Source organism: Notechis scutatus, chromosome 3 (genome assembly GCF_049901735.1).
Source record: "Notechis scutatus isolate UNSWTSFEM ecotype Mainland chromosome 3, rNotScu1.2, whole genome shotgun sequence".
Taxonomy (NCBI): Eukaryota; Metazoa; Chordata; class Lepidosauria; order Squamata; family Elapidae; genus Notechis; species Notechis scutatus.
In genome coordinates, this window is record NC_142011.1 from 944,788 (window position 1) to 964,730 (window position 19,943).

The following is a 19,943-nucleotide window of genomic DNA, read 5'->3' on the forward strand; positions in this document are numbered from 1 at the left end:
GCATTTAATACTTAAATAAAAGACCGGGTGAAACCAGGCTTAACAGCAGTGACTGTGAGAGGGATCTTGGGAGTCTTAGTGGAGTTTCTGGGGAGTTAGCTGATTTTTATTATTTTGGAATTAATCCCCTCGGAGGCTTGTGGCTGTGCTGTCTGATTTTCTCAATGTTTCTCCCTCATAAGCGCTGAGTGGATTGTTTATCTAGCTTGCCACACTTTTACAAGGTGTGAAATGCTTTGGCTGAATGCCCAGAAGTTCAATTAAGCCTATTAAGAGCTTTCCCTTGCTGCTTGTCTTTCTGAGTTATTGGGGGCTCTCTGAGCCCTGCAGAGTCTTAGCTGGGGGCTCTCCTGAGCCCCTGCGAGCCCCCCCCCCAAGCTGCCCACCCCTGTCTTGAACCCACTGTTTCGAGAGAAGCCCTGGAGGGTCCTTCGAAGTCCCAGCCAGGAAGAACCAGGAGCCTCTTCATTTGAACGGTCTTCACAAAGCAGGGCAGGAGCTGCAAGAGCAGAACAACCAAGAGGGATTTCTAGGTGCCCCCACCCCCATTTTGACACTGCAAGAAGCACATTTGGGGTCTGACCCCCAGCTCATCCACACCTGCTCTCTGCAGCCGCTATTTTGTTGTGTGCTCCAGAGGCTGAGAAATCGTGCAGTCTGGCCCTAGTCTGGGCACTGGGTATGCCATGCCTTAAACAGCCCCCCCAACTCCCCAACCCCACAAATTGTTTAAAAGTGAGACTGAGGGCAACTTGGTGATTTCTTACCATTCTGGCAAGAAGGCTACCTGGACTCAAGGCAGCCCAGCCTGCTTCAAGCTCTGCAGCAGAAACTCCAGGCCTCGTCTGCAACTCTGGACAATGTCCAGATTGGGGGGAGGGGCCCCCTTAAACAACTGGCTCTGAGCCATGTAGAGTTTTCAAACCTTGTTAGTTTCAGCTGGACAGGCGCCGGAAACCAAAACAGAACACCCAGCACAAGCAGCTGCTGGCATCCTCAGAGTGCCCTGCAAACAGCTGCTTGTGGCACAACTCCAGATAGGCTTCAGGAGGCACCTCGTGTGGGCGGAAGCAAGAACAGAAGCAAGACGTTAAGGGGTGGAGAAGCGTCACCCAATCTGGGCTGCTCAGAGGGGTCAACTTGCTGCAGCCAACTCCCTGTGGCCATTTTGTCGTGCTCAACTCCGGATGGACATTTCACCACGGCCAACTCACTGCAGGATAACTCACCACGGGACAATCCACGTGGGGTAACTCAATGTGATAAATGTTTCCCCGCCCCTGTTTCTTCTACATTATTTCCGTTTTGGGGACATTTATCGTGTGGAGTTATCCTGCATGGAATTCTCCCATGGCAAGTTGTCCTGTGGGGAGAGTTGGCCGCGTTGAGATGGCCGTGGCCCGATTGCCACACTGGTTTGGCCATGGTGAGACGGCCCCAGTGAATTTTCCCATCTCAGGAAGGGACACGGCTGACGCACTATGGCACGTGTGTCCCAGGTGACACGACACAACGCCTTGGGATGAGCATTCATGGCCCCCAACAACTGTCCTTGAAAGCATGCCCTCTTCTCACGTGGTTTTCAGAGGCTGCGGAGGCTGCTGGAGAAGAAGGCAGAGTGCCCACCAGAAGCTGCAGGAGGGAGCGCCGTGCCCTCTGTGGCCTCTGGAGCCACTCACCTTTCATCCGCTTGGCTAATTTCATCATCTCTATCCTCTTTAGCAGTTTTAACGTGTTGCAGCTCTCATAGAAAAGCTGTTTTCGAAGCAGCTCCAGTAAGGTAAACCCCGTTCCACCTGGAGTGGGCACGGATGGGCTGCAAGGGTCTTTCACAGAAATAACAGCGCCTGAAGGGAAGTGGCACACAGCAGATCCTGAGGCTCACATACACAATAGGGCTGTATTTAAAAATAAATAAATGAATGAATACAGGTAGCCTTCGGCTTACGACCTCAACTGAGCCCAACATTTCTGCTGCTAAGCGGGACGTTTGTTAAGTGAACTTTGCCCCGTGTTGCAATCTTTCTTGATGCGGTTATTAAAGTGAATCACTGCAGTTATTCAGTTAGTAACACCGTTGTTAAGTGAGTGCGGCTTCCCCCTTGACTTTGCTTGTCAGAAGGTTTCAACGGTTGATCACATAACACCCCCCTTCCCCACGGACAGTACAACTGTCATAAATATGAGTCAGTTGCCAAGCGCCTGAATTTTGATCATGTGACCATGGGGATGCAGCAATGGTCATAAGGGTGAAAAAGGGAAAAAAAATAAGTCACTTTTTCAGCACCATTGAAACTTTGAATGGTCATTAAATGAATTCCTGTAAGTTGAGGACTACCTGTATGTAAAAAAATATGTTTCCCGTGTGTGTGTGTGTGTGTGTGTGTGTGTGTGTGTGTGTGTGTGCATAGGCATAGGTGTGTCAAGTTAGGCATTTTTCAATTTTTTTTTGATACATTGAGCCCAAAAGGTTCTCCATCATTTCAGCAGACTTACTTATACCAAAGATCTCCTGGCCTTAGTGTCACCAGCTCTCCTGATTCGGCTGTCCTGGACCCCCAGATTAATTGGACCCCTTTCAATCAGGGTGTGGCCTTGATATGGGAGAGAAACCTCAGTGGTTCCCACCGGTGGGGGGAGGGGCAGCAGGTCCGTCCTGATCTCATAAGACTTCTTGGGCGGCTTTTGTAACTGTTGCTCGTGGCATTGTCAAGACTGAAAAATGCTTCAGCTTCTTGGTGACCATTATTGCTTTTCAAGTTGCCAAAGATCTTGGGGGAAAGGAAGGGTGAGACGGGATACGGAGGCTACAATCTCCAACCGTGAGAGCCAAGGACGCTTCTGGAGGCGTCTGCCAAGACGTGGACTGTTATCGAAACAACAGGCCCATTCCTAACTGGACAATGGGACCGATTCCCTGGGAGGAGGGGATGAAACTTACGTTTAGCTTTACAGGGTTGCGCGAGAAAATTTAGAGTTGGGTTTGCTTTCTTCCGTGTCGGAATGATGCACTTTGAGTATTTTAGAGTTCCTGAATATACCTGCTTTTATTGGATCTATTCATCGGACAGCTGACAGGCATCCTCCTTGAACACTGTTGGGTTGGGGGCCCTGCGTGAGAGCAGTTCCCCTCCTTCTTCTGTGAATGTCTCCCTTTGAGGGTTGTGGGTGAGGAGAGATTGGCCCAATGGGCTCTCCCTTGGAAGATTTTTGTTCTCTCCCTCATTCATTTTAACACGACATGGAAACTCTCGAAGATGTCAGTCTTTGGTTCGGAGGGACACGTCATCAACAGATGCTGAGGATACCCAACGGTGCCTCACACCCCAGGCACCACTGGTAACATCTGGAGTCAGGGTTTGAAGGCTGTACGGGTCTCAATGGAAAGAGATGGGCTGAATTCAAGCAGGACACAGTTGCTGTTTGCTCATCCAGGCCCACCACACTGTCCGTTATCATTCAGGGATGAGAATGGATCTCCTTCTCCAAAGAATTCATAGAAGATGCCGGAGAAGTGCCAACCACATCTCAGCCCCTGCATGAAGAAACATCTCCATTCTAGAAGAACACTGAGGCTTCTGCCCCTTCCCAGAACTTCCAAAGGGCCATCGGGGAAGATTTTCAAGAGTCTTGTCCTTTGCTTGCTGAAATACAAGCAAGGCCTGGCATCCAAAGGCAAAACTGCTCTGGCACGATATAAGGACCGTGACGTAGAATATCCAGATATGCTCAGGAACATTGCTGTCTACACAGAAGAAGCTACAGGACCAAGGGAAGTTGACTTGCCCCAAGAAGCCGAGTCCTCAGTCATCTCCCTACAAGCTGAGACATCTTCAAGGGATCATCCCCCATCTCGGTGGCTGGATTTGGTTAGCTACTCTTGGGATGTAGGAAAAAGGACAGATTGAAACAGGGGTGGAGTCAAGAGAGGAACCAGCCTGGAATCCTTATGCTTCCATAAATGATCTAAGTCAAACCCTTCTTGAATTCTGTTGATTCTTATCTAGCGCCAATTTAGTGCTGACCGTTAGATGATTAGATTCACGTAGTGAGGAATAAATCAGCTTCACAGGAACTTAACCTGGGGGCCCTGATTCTTGGCACCTGACAGGGGATGAGCTATATTCATCACCTTTGCTCCTTGAAGAAGAAGTCCAACCGTGGATGGTTTTCTTCCTGGCCAACTTCCTAGAAGGACTCAAGGGCTGCAGCTGGAAGAGGAGACCAGCCTTTTCCAGGTTAGACCACTCCCCACCCCAGTCCTGGCACTACCGTCATCCTGCCAGGCTCCTCTGAACCTCCTTCCTCCCCCCCTCAGCCATGCCCCCCCCCCTTGTTCTTATGGTAAGGAATGCAGATGAAACCAGACCGGAGGAACCCGCCCAGGAAAAACACACGCCTGGAGACAATCCAGAAGCTCTGTTGCCCTCAGTTCAGCTCTGACTCAGCTGGGAAAGGATGGCAGGCTTTTTTTTTTTTGGCCAGGGAAGTCCTCTCTGTGTGCCAGAGAAAGCACACAGTGTCCCAGGAAGAGCCTCGCAATTCTGCAAAGAAGAGAGAGTTAGCCCAATTCCAGAGAAGCCTCCAATCTTGGAGAAAGCATGCCAGGAGCTCCTGGGCCACCCACACCCCTAATGCCAAGCTAGGTCTGTGGAGAAGCAGCTCCAGGATGGGAAGGAGGCTGGGGGAAGAGAAGGGGGGCAGAGGGGGAAGCTTGGGGAGAAGAAGCAGAGTGTGGGGTAAAGCTCAGCAACATATGGACGTATATATATATATCACTTCTGGGGTGGGGTACAGCAACGGCTGGAACATCGGGAGCTGGGAAACTAGCCCAAGACTATTATTTAGTTCAAATTAGATTCAGAAAATACCACGAATGGAAATCAATGCGAGAGAGTCCGTTGGCTCGGGGCCATGGAGAGCAACCTGGTGCTCAGCACAGGATCCCAAATCAAAGGATCCCAGACAGGGATCTACCAGGGGACTTGCAGAGCACAGTCCAAACACACAAGAAGGCAACAACATAATCAGAGTTCTGCCTGTTTTTAAAGTTGTGCATTCATTGCAGGTAAAACTTCACACAGACACACAGACAACCACAAACAAACACATGCATTCACATGTACACACGCACACACACACACACACACACACACACACACACACACTTGAAAAATGGGCCCTAGCCAACAACATGAAGCTTAATGTGGAGATATGCAAGATTTTACACCTAGGCAGGAAAAACCAAAGGTATCAGATTAGGCAAAACCTGGCTCAAAAACAGGAACTGTGAGAGGGACCTTGGAGTCCTAGTGGACGATCCCTTAAACATGAGCCAGCCATGTGTGGGAGCAGCCAGAAAAGCTAACACAATCCTGGGTTGTATAAACAGAGGCATCGAATCAAAACCCCGTAAAGTCTTAGTACTGCTTCCTAAAGCCTTAGTAAAGCCACACCTAGAATACTGTATCCAGTTTTGGTCACCACATTACAAAAAAAGACGTTGAGACTTTGTAAAAGGGGCAAAGAAGAGCCACTGAGAGGATTAAAGGCCTGGAGACTAAAACACATGAAAAAAGACTTGCAGGATTTGGGTTTGGCCAGTCTAGAGAAAAGAAGGAGTAAGGGGGACAGGATAGCAGCCTTCCAGGATTTGACCGGCTGCCAAAAAGAAACCAACTTATTTTCCAAAGCACCAGAAGGTAAGAAAAGAAACAAAAGTTGGAAACTAATCAAAGAGAGAAGCAACCTAGAACCATGATGGTGAACCTGTGGCATACATGCCGGAAGTGGCACTATAGAGCCATCTCTGCTGGCACGCAAGCCATCACCTTGGATCAGGTCCACTGTGCATGCGTGAACGCCTCCCACCAGCCAGCTGATCATCAGGTATCTGCCGTGCATGCGCGACGCCCAGTGCACACAGGAGCAGGGATGGGATTCAATTTTTTTAACAACTGGTTCTGTGGGTGTGTCTTAGGTGGTGGGCATGGCTTGGTGGTCATGTGACTGGGTGGATGTGGCTTGGTGGTCATGTGACTGGCTGGGCATGGCCAACTCAACATCACTCACATCGAGGCACGCATCTCCTCGCCTGGCTTCGCGTGACTGTGGGGATGCTGCAACAGTGTGAAAAATGGTCATAAGTCACTTTTTTCAGTGCCATTGTAACTTTGAATGGTCACTCCACAAAAGCAAAGTACCAGCAAAGGAGGGAAAAAAATCTCCAGAGAAGTCCCAGAGATAAGGGTTAACAGAGAGGCAGTTTCTGTCAGCAACACCAGAATGTTTCCTCCCTGCCTTCCTTACAGGATTAGCCCAGTAATTTCTTCTAACAACCGGTTCTCCGAACTGCTTAGAATGTTAACAACCCGTTCTAGCGAATAGGTGCAAACTGGTAGAATCCCACCCCGGTGCAAGGGGTGTCGAGCACACATGAGCAGGGGGCATGGGGTGTGTGTGTGTGTTACGTGCGCATTGCATTATGCACACAATGACGAAAAGGTTAGCCCTCACTGACCTAGAATTCAGGAGAAGCTTCCGAACAGTGAGGACAATCAATCTGTGGAATTCTCTGCCTTCAGACGTTGTGGGTGCTCCAACATTGGTGTTTTTTTTTTAAAGAAAAGACTGGACAGCCATTTATCTGGGATGGTCTAGGGTCTCCTGCTTGAGCAAAGGGTTGGACTAGACCAGTGGTCGCCAACTGGTGGGCCGCAGCCCACTGGTGGGCCTTGAGAAAATTTTGGTGGGCTGCAGAGAAATCTCACCCCAAGAGCACCCCCCCAAAGCAATTAATCCAGGCTGCACAGAAACACAAGGCTGCACTACCCACATGGCCCCCGGGAACCCTCCTTGCCCACTCACTCCTTACCCAGCAAACTTGCCTGCTAAATTGCTATTTTTCCTTTTTCCGACCATCATCTGTTCTGCTGTGCCGGGAGATTTAGATTAGCTAGGAAGCAGGAAATGGTTGGATTTCTTGCTTTCTAGCTAGTCTTTAGATTTTCAGCTCTGCTTTTAAGTACAGCCGAACCTCCCTTAGGACTGAAGGTTTGCTTGCAAGCAAATTCAGTGCAGACTCATGGCAAGCAAATTTGAGAGACTGAGCTAGCCGATGGCAGATAGATAGATCACTGAATGATTCTGTAAGCAACTCAATCTGCCTGCTTTGATTGATTTTGGGTAAAAATTGTTTTTTTTTTTAATAAAAAATTCAATATTTACATACATGGTGTGTTGTGAGTTAATTTTGTGAGTTTGCTTACTGGCAAATTTTATGTGACAGACTGAGCTAGCCGATGGCAGATAGATTTCTGAATGAATGTGAGCAACTCAATCTGCCTGCCTGCTTTGCCTGGTTTTGGGTAAAAGTTGCTCTTTTTAAATAGAAAATTCAATATTTATATAAATATTTATAATATTTACATACAAGCCGTGCCCAACCAATCCACACCCACAAATTAGGCCATGCCCACAGAACCGGTTAGTGGTCCCTGGGATCTAAAATTATGAGTTTGGCGGTCCCTGAGGTCCAAAAGGTTGGTGACCCCTGGACTAGATGATCTCCAAGGTCCCTTCCAGTTGGCAAGGAGCCAGCATAGTTTCACCCTTGCCAGGAAGTCTGTCTGGGGAAAGGGGAGGGTGTGTCCTATAGCAGGGCACCTGACCAGCAGCTGAGGACCATGAAGGCTTCACAACCACTCTCCCTGAGTAAGAAGGGTCCAGTGGTCAGCAGAACCTGGTCATTTCCAGCAGGGGCCTGCTCCTCTGCCTGGGATCGACACAAGGGTGGCAGGGCCTCACCCATGTGCCCAGTGGCAGATTAAAGCTCACTGGTGCCCTAAGCACTGACAAATCTTGGTGCCCCTCCTGCTTTGTACATATTGACGTTTAGTGGTTAATACAGCGCTGCGCATGCCCCCTACAGGAGCTGCCTGGGAGATGCTCCTGCAAGCCCATCTCCCTCCCTCTACAGTGGGTGAGTTGGAGGGCAAAGCTTCCTTTGTGTAAAGAGGTGGGGAATTCTGAGATGTCACCATTGCGAGGAAGCAGGATAAACATGCAGAAAATAGCTAAATACCTTTAACATTCATTGGGAAGCAGCCAACAATGGTTATAAGATTGAGGGCTGTATCACGGTTCTAAAGAACGAATGGTCCTTGATTTACAATCCTTCATTCATTAACTGTTTGAAGTCAGGGTGATGCTGAATGAGGCTTACAACTGGGTCGCTGGAATTCCCCTCCTAACTGGCACCTCTTGCGTGCCCTTGCTTTGTGACGCATTATAAGGACTATCTGTAACTAAACAACTAAATAACAACTAACCAATAAAGCACTGATGATGTTCCCTAGTTGGGTCATGAAAATAAACAAGCTCAGAGAACTCCAAGGATCCCACAGTCCTCCTCTTCCTCCTCCTTTCCACAAACCACACTCCCTTCTATCACTGATGATGTTCCCTAGTTGGGTCATGAAACATCTGCCAGAAAACCACAAAGCTCAGAGAGAACCAAGGACCCTCTAGTCCTCCTCCTCCTCCTCCTCCTCCTGCTTTCTTCCTCCTCCTCCTCCTCCTCCTCCTCCTCCTCCTCCTCCTCCTCCTGCTTTCCTCCTCCTCCTCCTCCTCCTCCTCCTCCTCCTCCTCCTCCTCCTCCTCCTCCTCCTCCTCCTCCTCCTCCTCTTCCTCCTCCTCCTCCTCCTTCTCTCTGCAAATCCCACTCCCTTCTAGCACTGATGATGTTCCCTATTTGGGTCATGAAACATCCTCAAGAAAACCACCAAGCTCAGAGAGCATCAAGTCCTCCTCCTCTTCCTTTCCACAAATCCCACTCCCTTCTAGCACTGATGATGTTCCCTAGTTGGGTCATGAAACGTCTGCAAGAAAACCATCAAGCTCAGAGAGCACCAGGGACCCCTCATAACAACAACTAAACTGAGGTCAGTTATTGAAAGCCTTAGAAGTTATCCATATGGTAGCTGGGGCATTTCCTCCCCCCTTTCATGGCATGCCAGTTCTGCCACCCACAACGAGTCCTGCCCTAGAGAACGTCCCTTCCCCCACATCAAATGCAAATGCCCATCAAGCACAAATCTGTTCCCTTCTCTTGACCCCTCCAGTCCCAAATCTTTGTTTCAAGGGAGAAGATCTTCAAGAGATCCAGGTGGTCCCCTTTGATCCTCTCTTTCTTGAGAGCCCAATGGAGCCACTCAGAGCCAGCTGCTCAGGAGAAGCTCCAGGAACAGCAGGTGGCTCAACCCATGGACCTTCCACTTGGCCAATTTTTGGAAAAGGTCTTCGGGAGCAGGGGCTGCCCAGAATGCCTTGGAGACCGACCGATTCAAGAGATCAAGAGCTCCTGGACCCCATGATGGCAGCCAGCAAACCCAGCCTCTTGGAGATGACACTAAGGGCAGAAATGCAAGAGGAGCAGTGGTCCCATGAGCCACAGCATCCCCACGGGGGCTGCCCACAGTGCTAAATGAGCTAAAGGAGTTTCCTAAGTTGGCATGATCAGGATGCCCTCCTCCAGATCAGTGCCAGACTCCACTTCCTCCCCAGATCATGTCCCTGCAGTCCCTGCGGTGAAGTTTTTCTATGCTCCCGAGCAAGTGTGGGTGTGGGTGTGTGTGTGTCTTAACCCCTTGCACAAATTCTGGCCAATTGCTAGCCTGTGATTCAGCGTTTTGTGCAAAGGCAGAAGAGGGGTGATTTTGACCAGCTGAAAAGCAGCTGGAACCGTCAAGAGCCGCCTGGGAATACCGTCTGGGATCCGGCAGGAAGTCCCACATCCTGTCCGGCAGCACTTCTGGTTCCCCTCGCAGCGGGCATCAGATTGGCACTCCTCCGTGCAGTTCCCATCGGGCCTCTCCAATTCTGCCTGGGGACAGATGCCAGCTTTCTCTGCGACCTCTGGAAGAGAGGTTGAGCCGTGGGTGCCACCTGGTGACGGAGCTCCCTTGCCAGGGCTGGTGGGCATTTCTCTCCCCCTCCACTGCTGCCACCCAGATGCCCCCAGAAGAGGGGCTAGAGCGGGAGAGGGCCCTCGGTCCACCCGGGTGCCCCATGGAATCTCCCCCCAGCCCACCCTCCCATCCCTGGAGGAAGCAGGCCTGTGCCGAGCCTGCTCGGGGGCCAGGGGGCAGAGAAGGAGGCCTCCTTCTTCCTTCTCCTGGGGAGGCCCTTCCACCCACCTGTAGTGTTCTGTCCAGCCACGCCAGGCTCCTGAGCACAGGTCATGAGGAGACCCACCAGGGAGAAGAGGAGGAGGGGGCAGCTGCCTCTCCTGGGTGTCATAGTGGCTGTGGCCGAAGGAAGCTGTGGGATCCGGCCTGCCTCAGGCCAAGCTTTAAGCTCTCCCAGGTGTGGCTGGCAGAGGGGGAGGGTGGAGGGAGGGGAGGGAAAAGACAGCACCCGGGTGAGCAAGCAGCTCTCAGCTCTTGTGCAACTGCAAGGAATCAGGTGTCGCAGCTGGTTCTCCTTCCCCCACCCCCCACCCCATGCAAAAACCAGGAAGCTGCCAGTTCTGAACGCAGGCTGGAACTGACCGGTCGACCAACCAGGTGATTCAGACGTGCCAGGAGAGTTCGCTCCACCTGCTGGGCATCAGCTCTCGGATTCCTCAGCCTTGGTGGATCCTGCAGCCTCCCGGCATGGGCCGTGCTCAGCCTGCCTGGGGCTTTCCAGAGGAGAAGCAGGAGCCCCAGTCAATGCCTGGGGTGGCTCCGGGCCCTGAGGTGATGCAACTGGGCAGAGCCTTTGGCCACATCACAGGCTCCAAGGAGTTTCCCATGCGTTGTGGCTGCTGGCTGCTGGCAATGGGGGCTGGTGGCTTCCTGTAATGAGCTCTTGGGTAGGGCACCTCAGAGAGGCCAGTGAGATAGCAGGAAAAATGGGCCAGGTGCAGGGGTGGGATTCAAATTTTGTAACAACCGGTTCTGTGGGCATGGCTTATTTGGTGGGCGTCACTTGGTGGTCATGTTATTGGCTGGGTGTGGCCAACTCAATATCACTCACATTGAGGCACGGATCTTCACAAGGGTTAACGGAGAGGCAGTTTCTGCAAGCAACACCAGAATGTTTCCTTCCTGTCTTCCTTACAGGATTAGACCAGTAATTTCTTCTAACAAACGGTTCTCCAAACTGCTTAGAATGTTAACAACCAGTTCTAGCAAATAGGTGCGAACTGGTAGAATCCCACCCCTGGCCAGGAGGATGAAAGGCTGCTCTTGGTGTCCACACAATGGAGAAGGTGCTCAAGGGGTCAAGTGAAATATTGGTGCACCTAAAAGGTGGGAGGACGTGTCTATGGACCTCTCATTTTACAGGAAAGGCTTAAGAAGACCTTGGGTGATGAACATGTCATGCCAGCAGAGAGTGGAGAAGATCTTCACTCCATCCTATCTTGACACTCTCTGGTTCAGCAAGGAGACCACAGTGTAGAAGATTTTGGCTTGGAATGACCACGGTGATCTTCCTATGCTTCAGACTCCAGGACAAGAAGGATGCTGGGCTCACGTTTGCTGGTGGACTTTCCAGAAGCCTCTGGAGATACAAGGAGGAGCACAGAAAGGGAATGAGTCAGTGCAGGAAAGGAGCTTTGGGCTGGATTCAACCACAGGTATCATAAATGGATTTGGGCCATCTTCTCGGTTTGCCTCCAGAAATCAATGCAGGGGAGATATTTTGCTTTCTGTGATATCTGGATCCTTTAGCCTAGACCCCAAATGCTGGAAAGAGATCACTTGAAGATTTGAAATGCCACTTGGGTGAGTCCTGTTCTTCCTTCTCACCTACAAGTAAGTTGGTGAAGGTGTCTTGGATGAAATGAAATCCTGAGAGACAGAATGCCTTGTGGTCGGCAGAAAATCTGAGATGGGCGCAGTGCAGGAAGGCCACATCTTCTCTTAGCCACAGTCCTTGATCTTGGACACCCAAGTGGTGGGAACAGCCAGATAAACAATTGTCTTGGCACACTTGTGGAGTGGCGGCTGACTTTCATAGATCTGGCAAAGATGAGCAGTGTCTAGACTAATGCAGCATCCTCAACAAAGGGTAACAGCTCACCACACTCTGTGATTACTGAAGAACAGGACAACAGAGTTGGTAGTGGGCCTTGGAGTCCAATCCCTGCTCAAGCAGGAACCCGAATATGATTTCAGACAAATGGCTTCTTCTTCAAAGCCTCCAGTGGTGGAGCATCCACAACTTCTGGAGGCAAGTTGTCCCACTGGTGAATTCTTCTCACTGTCAGGAAATTCCTCCTTAATTCCAGGTTGCTTTTCTCCTTGATCAGTTTCCATCCGTTGCTTCTTGTCCTGCCTTCAGGGGCTTTGGAGAAGAGGTTGACCCCCTTTTATCTGTGGCAGTCCCTCAAACATCACAAGACTAACGTCATGTCACCCCTAGATTAGGTAAAGGTTCTTCCCTTAGCACATATGTGCTAGTCGTTTCCGGCTCTAGGGGGCGGTGCTCATCTCCGTTACAAAGCTGAAGAAGAGCCAGCGCTGTCCGAAGACATCTCCATGGTCATGTGGCCAGCGGTTCCCTTCCCACCAAAGGGGTCCCTATTTTTCTACTTGCATTTTTTTACATGCTTTCGAACTGCTAGGTTGGCAGAAGCCGGGACGAGTGACAGGAGTTCACTCCGTTACGTGGTGCTAGGGATTCGAACCGCCAAACTGCCAACCTTTCAGATGGACAAGCTCAGCGCCTTAGTCACTGAGCCACCACGTCCCTCACATAGCCGATTTCTGCAACTGTTCTTCACATGTTTTAACCTTCAGTCCCCTAAATTAGAATAGAATAGATGGCCCTGAATAAAGGGACCTATGGCTGGTCCTCGCACACTGACGGGTGTCGCAGCATCCTGGCGGTCACCTGAGCGTGTCTACAATGGATGCAGTGATCAGAAAGGTCAGCAGTTTGGCGGTTCGAATCCCCAGTGCCGCGTCACAGAGTGAGCTCCCGTTCCTTGTCCCAGCAGCTTCTTCCAACCTAGCAATTAGAAAGCATGTAAAAAATGCAAGTAGAAAAATAGGGACCCCTTTGGTGGGAAGGGAACAGCGCTGCGTGCGCCTCCGAAGGCATTTAGTCATGCCGGCCACATGACCACGGAGACGTCTTCGGACAGCGCTGGCTCTTTGGCTTTGTAACAGAGATGAGCACCGCCCCCTAGAGCCGGAAATGACTAGCACATAGGTGCGAGGGGAACCTTTTCCCTTTTCCCTCTAAGGACACACTTAATTCTGTCTACAGTATCCTGATGTTGTTGCAGTTTCTCTCTTCAGTCCTTATGGGCACTTGTGAGATTATAGCAGCATCGTCAGCCTATATGAGTATCAGGATTTTTACATGTGCTTTTCGGCAGCACATATACTAAGATCAGATTGCAGGGATTCCCTTAACAATGGTGGCAAGAAAGGTCATAAAATGAGGCAAAACTCACTTGAACAGTGGTCTCACTTAGCAATGGAAATTTGGGCTCTATTGTAAGTCGGAACTCAAGGACTGCCTGCACTTGGTATTACTTTTTCTACTTTTTTTCCGCCCCAACATCCAAATAATTTATTGATTTCCAAAGCTGCATATACTGAGCAGTGCAATACATAAACATGAGGTAATACACTTCTTCCAAAAATAGCAAGTTCCAGCCACGTGGTAGCTTGTTCTCAAGTTTAACGTACAACAGAATATATGCCAACTACAGGTCTGGTGCCCAGAGAAAGCTTAATTATAAAAGCTGCTTGCAAGGTTTGCCAATCTGATTGGAATAGTTAATTTCAAACTGCTCAAAACGAAATTGTTCCATGGTTGCTGGCAAAGATATCAGAAAGCTATCAGGTGGCTATTTAGAGCAACAGAACATCTAAAGCAATACAATCAAAACCATGATGTATTTGAGTAGGATTACAGGTTTCAAGAAGAGAATGGACTGCCATTTGTCAGAAATGGTGTAGGGCCGTCATGGTGAACCTATGACACATGTGCCACACGTGGCACGTAGAGCCATTTGTGCTGGCACACCTTTTTCGACCTCCCGGAGGCTTGAGGAAGTCTTCTGCAGGCTTCTGCAGGCCCAAAACTAGGCCCATTTCGTCACTTCCTGTTTTTCCGGAAATACCGGAAGTGAAGAAATGGGCCTAGTTTTTGGCCTGCAAAGCTTGCAGAAGCCTGCAGAAGCCTTCCTGTAATGTCTGGGAGGCTGAAAAAGGACTCAAACTAGCCAAAAATCAGCTGTGAGGTGCAGTGCAGGTAAGGGGGTGGCAGGGTGGGTGGGTGGGATCGTGCGTGCATGCGTAGGGGGCGTGGGGGAGCGCACATTGCCTTCTGAGTGCTGGCACATGAGCACGAGCATGCAAGCGCGTGCACAATTTTTGGCACGGGAGCCCAAAAAGGTTAGCCACCACTGGTGTAGGGTCTCCTGCTTGGGCAGGGGGTTGGACTAGATGACCTATAAGGTCCCTTCCAACTCTGATTATCTGTTATCTGTTACATGTGTTTCTTACCCTAAATACTATGGCACAAAAACCTTTATATTAAATATATATATAAAGAAAAACTTTTTCTACTTTTGAATCGCTTCTACACTGTGCTCTGTTTGGTAGAAAATCAGGATCTCAACCCCCCCCCCCAGCACCCTTGTTTAGGATTCTGGGAGGCAAAGAGGGGACCCTCTGCATGTTTGGGAAGCCCCCTCTAAGCCCCCCCGCCCCAGGTAAGCGGACATGCAGCAGCCCAGCCAGGCTGATTCAAAGCCATGGATAGATGCAATTTACATGGGGCTGATCTGGCCTGACCCCCTCCTGACTCCTGAGTAATTTGCACCCTCAGGGTTTTGGGCTTCCCCTGTGCTTGCTGTGGCTGATGGGCTTGGCAACTCCTGTGGGTGCGCGAAAGGTCGCTTGGCAGCCCTGGAGTCAACAATGTGGCAAGATCTGAATGTGCCGCTTTGTTTGGAGAGCTCCCTGCCCTGCCCTGCCCTGCAGAAGTGGCCTTACGCAACTCGCCCAGCACAGTCTGGGCCCTGGGGAGGGAGGGGGCTGAAAGGGGAGAGGCTGGAGAGAAAGGGGAGGGCCCCAGAGGCTGCAGTTGAGAGATCCACCGAAGCCCCCTCAAGAGGATTGTGTCCTTGTCCAGTGGATCTCTCCGCCCGAGACAAAGTCAGAATGACAGCCACACAATCAACAAAATGAAATTCAGTGTAGAGAAAAGTAAAGTTTTACACTTGGGCAAGAAAAACCCAAAGGACACATCTAGACTGGGTGAAACCAGGCTCAATAGCAGGAACTGGGAGAGGGAACTTGGAGTCTTAGTGGGCAGCCAGCTAAATAGGAGCCAGCCATGTGCAGCAGCATCCAAAAAAAAAACACAATGCAATCCTAAGTTGCATTAAGAGAGGGAGACAATCGAGATCAAGGGAGGTACTAATACCACTCTATAAAGCCTTAGTAAGGCCACGCCTAGAGTCCTGCATCCAGTTTTGGTCACCACACTATAAAAAAAGATATTGATACTCTTGAAAGAGTGCAGAGAAGAGCAACCAGGGTGATTAGGGAACTGGAGGCTAAAACATATGAAGAACGGTTACAGGAACTGGGCCTGGCTAGTCTAGTGAAGACGAGGACCAGGGGAGACAGGAGAGCAGTCCTCCAATATTTGAGGGGCTGCAATAGAGAGGAGGAAGGACTCAAGCTATTCTCCAAGGCACCCGAAGGCCAGACAAGAAATAATGGATGGAAACTGACCAAGGAGAACCTGGAAATAAGGAGACATTTTCTGACAGTGGGAGCAATCAACCGATGGAACAGAAGTTGCATTTAGAAGTTGTGGGAGCTTCATCCCTGGAGGATTTCAAGAAGAGACTGGACTGCCATTTGTCAGAAATGGTGTAGAAGGGTCTCTTGCTTGGGTGGAGGGGTGGATTAGATGACCTACAAGGTCCCTTGCAACTCTGTAAATCTGTAAAGCCTGGGGCTTCCCCTTGTGCCTAAGCAACCATGGATAAGAAACTACTGCTGAGTACACTTTGAGTAAGATTTACTTTGTGGATTCTTTTTCTGATATCAATATCTATTCTGCTTATATTACCGCCACAATATTATTAAGGAAGTTAGTAGACTGAAGGAGAAGAGAAGTTAATCTATCAAGATTTATTCTTCACAATCTGTGCTTCTAGGGTTTTCAAGCTGATTGCCCAACTGTCTCTTTATGACTTTCTCTAGCCTCTTGGCAAGCATCATTTCCAGGCTGACCGGTCTTGGGTTCCTCCTCCACCCAACTTAAAGCAGGAGCAATGGGTAAAATCTCCTCCAGTTCTTGGACACTTCACCCAGACTCAGAGATAACCCGTAAAAATTCAGCCATGCTGTCAACGATCTTTCTGGAACTGAGAAAGCAATTTGTCCCTTTCAAGAGAGTCAAATTCCCTCTGAATTTAACACGAGGGCCTTGGCACTCTCTGAGCTTGGTGGTTTTCTTGCAGATATTTCCATGTCACTAGTTTCATAATGGAAGTTATGCAAGAAAATCACATAGAGAGCACCAAGAACCCACGGTCTCCTCCTTGCAAACTCCACTCCCTTCTAACACTGATGATGTCCCCTAGTTGGGTCGTGAAACTCTCTACGAAAACCACCAAGCTAAGAGAACACCAAGAACCCCACAGTCCTCCTTCTCCTTTTTCCTTCCCCTTTTTCCACCTCCACCTCCTCCTCCTCTTCCTTCTCCTCTCTACAAACCCCCTCCCTTCTAGCACTGTGCTCCTTCTAGCACTGATGATGTTCCCTAGTTGGGTCATGAAACCTCTGCAAGGAAACCACCAAGCTTAGAGAGCATCAACTCCTCCTCTTCCTTTCCACAAATCCCACTCCCTTCTATCACTGATGATGTTCTCTAGTTGGGTCATGAAACATCTGCAAGAAAAACCACCAAGCTCAGAGAGCATCAGGGACCCCATAGTCCTCCTCCTCCTCCTCCTCCTCTCTCTGCAAACCCCACTCCCTTCTAGCACTGATGATGTTCTCTAGTTGGGTAATGAAGCATCTCCAAGGAAACCACCAAGCTTAGAGAACATCAAGTCCTCCTCCTCTCCCTTTCTACAAATCCCACTCCCTTCTATCACTGATGATGTTCTCTAGTTGGGTCATGAAACATCTGCAAGGAAACCACCAAGCTCAGAGAGCATCAGGGACCCCATAGTCCTCCTCCTCCTCCTCCTCCTCTCTGCAAACCCCACTCCCTTCTAGCACTGATGATGTTCCCTAGTTGGGTAATGAAGCATCTCCAAGGAAACCACCAAGCTTAGAGAACATCAAGTCCTCCTCCTCTCCCTTTCTACAAATCCCACTCCCTTCTAGCACTGATGATGTTCCCTAGTTGGGTAATGAAACATCTGCAAGAAACCACCAAGCTCAAGAGCATCAGGGACACCTCCTCCTCCTCCTCCTCCTCCTCCTTCTGCAAACCCCAGTCCCTTCTAGCACTGATGATGTTCCTAGTTGGGTAATGAAGCATCTCAGAAACCACCAAGCTTAGAGAACATCAATCCCCTCCCTTTCACAAATCCCACTCCTCTATCACTGATGATGTTCTCTAGTTGGGCATGAAACATCTGCAAGGAAACCACCAGCTCAGAGAGCATCAGGACCCCATAGTCCTCCTCCTCCTCCCCTCCTCTCTGCAAACCCAGTCCTTCTAGCACTGATTATGTTCCCTAGTTGGGTAATGAAACATCTCCAAGAAACCACCAAGCTCCCTCCCCATTCCTCCTCCTCCTTCCTCTCCACAAACTCCACTCCCTTCTAGCACTTTCGTAGTTAAGTAAGGAAACATCTCCAAGAAAACCACCAAGCTCAGACAGCACCAAGGACCCCACAGTTCAACCCTGAGCTGCACATGTTCTCTTCTATCACTACCTAAATATTTCTGCTCTCAAACTTCAGTCCTGTCCCATCATCCTGCTTTAACAATTTCCTCTTGTAGGAGAAGACTCAGCCCAAAAAGCTGAAATTGTTGATTTCTGGTAGATTTAAACTTCTTTGTGGAGCAGCTGGTTTCCTTATTTATTTATTTTGAACTCAGTAGAGGAGTCTCTAAATCAGACAACTTTAAGACTGGTGGACTTCAATTCCACAGCTGGCCGGGGAATTCTGGAAATTGAAGTCCACCAGTCTTAAAGTTCCAAGATTGGACACCCATGCTCTAGGGTCTCCTGCGTGAGAAATGGGTTGGACTAGAAGACCTCCAAGGTCCCTCTGTTCTTCTGCATTCTTCTCCCCACTGGCTCTCTTATCCTTGCTTTGAGCTTCTGAAAATCCACCTTGTTTCCAAGCCAAGAGACTTACATTTAGATTTATGTTCCTTTTTAACATCAAAACCTCCAGCGTGACCAGGCACATTCCGCCGATGATTCACTTCCTAATTCAACTTTCTTTATCAGTTAGGATCTAGTCAAGGTCAGCCGATTCTCTTGTGCTTTCCCACAACCATTGGAAGGAGAAAGTGATTAGCAAACAAGCCAAGAACTTTCTGGAAGGACTTCTTGCGCATTGAACTTCATTCTTGACAGGTGTCTTCCAGTCACTCTGCTCCTGAGATGTTAATCTAGCTTTTTGGGGGGACTTGGGAGCTCACATATGCTGTCTTCCCAGCTCCCAGTTTTAGAACTAAAATTCTGAAGACAGAATAATAAGGAACTGGGCATGGCCAGTCCAGAGAAAAGAAAGACTAGGGGTGACATGACAGCAGTCTTCCAGTATTTGAGGGGTTACCACAAAGAAGAGGGGGGTCAACTTATTTTCCAAAGCACCTGAAGGGAGAAGAAGAAGCAACAGAAGGAAAGTCATCAAGGAGAGAAGCAACCTGGAATTAAGGAGAAATTTCCTTAACAGTGAGGACAATTAACCAGTAGAACAACTTGCCTCCAGAAGCTGTGGATACTCCAACAGTAGAGGTTCGTAAGAAGAGACTAGACAGTCACTTATTGTTCTGAACCAGCTGCCCAAACATGACAAGCCCCCTGAAGTGAACTCAAAGATTCCTTTATTAGGAGCGCCAACAGCCCCAGCAAAAACTTTCTCTCTCAATGCGGGCTAACAAGTCCATCAGGCCGGGAGATGAACAGTTGTCTGCCACATCCATTCATCTCTGCCCCCTGCCTTTGATCCCCAGAGCCAGGGTGGGGCTTTGCTAGCAGCAGTGGCTCTTCTGTCCTGAGGACCGGCCCATAGATTTCCATTGCTCTCCTCTCCTCAGCCTTCTGTGCATCTGAGTGTCAGGCACTGGACGCAGCTGTTCCTCCTCTTCCTCATCAGCCACCTCCAGACCTGGCTCTTCCATCCCAAGGTCCAGCCCATAGATTTCCACTGCTCTCCTCTCCTCTGCCTTCTGTGCAGCTGCGAGTCAGACACTGGACCCGGCTGTTCCTCCTCTTCCCCATCAGCCACTTCCAGACCTGGGGGCTGTTGACTTTCCATCTGATGGTTGGCCCAGGTTCCGCCTCTGTCTCTCTCTCTCGGCCAGCTCCATGCCTTCTTCCCCCTCGGAGCTCCCAGGTTGCCTTGATGCTAACCCTGACTCCCACACCACCTCCTCCTCCTCCTCCTCTGATTCGGCTGCTGGAAGGGCCGGTGGTTAACAGGCCGCAACACTTGTCTCAAATAGTCTCCTGCTTGAGCAGGGGGTTGGACTAGAAGACCCCCAGGGTCCCTTCCAGTGCTATTTCTGATTGATTGATTAAATAGAGCAGCTGGCAGAGAGTGCCTGGACCTCCTCCAACAGAGACCTCAGCCTAGAGTGTGAAGCTACGTCTCTGCCTAGAGGCTGAGTTTGCACAATGTGTGGATTCCTGCCCAGCACAGAGAGTCCTGGACCTATGACTATAATTGAGATCTGAATGTCCATTGCTAAGCGCTCTGGTTTTTAATTGAGTCACACCCATT

The 19,943-nt window shown here is 49.7% G+C and overlaps 1 protein-coding gene across 3 annotated transcripts in view; it reads right to left on the bottom strand.

Annotated features, from left to right (window-relative positions):
- The window catches only part of LOC113427911 (waprin-Phi1-like), a 42,590-nt gene that overhangs the window by 1,864 nt on the left and 20,783 nt on the right, over nt 1–19,943 (bottom strand). Inside the window, exons 1-3 of one of the 3 annotated variants that reach the window (XM_087959102.1) lie at nt 10,197–10,371; nt 9,766–9,915; nt 1,680–1,847 (exon numbers count right to left, since the gene is read on the bottom strand). In XM_087959102.1, the coding sequence (XP_087815228.1) occupies nt 1,680–1,847; nt 9,766–9,915; nt 10,197–10,299 (421 nt within the window). In that variant the 5' untranslated portion in view covers nt 10,300–10,371. Of the gene's footprint in view, nt 1–1,679; nt 1,848–9,765; nt 9,916–10,196; nt 10,458–19,943 lie in introns of those variants that run through there. The other 2 variants (XM_026690466.2, XM_087959103.1) reach the window with 2 other exon arrangements.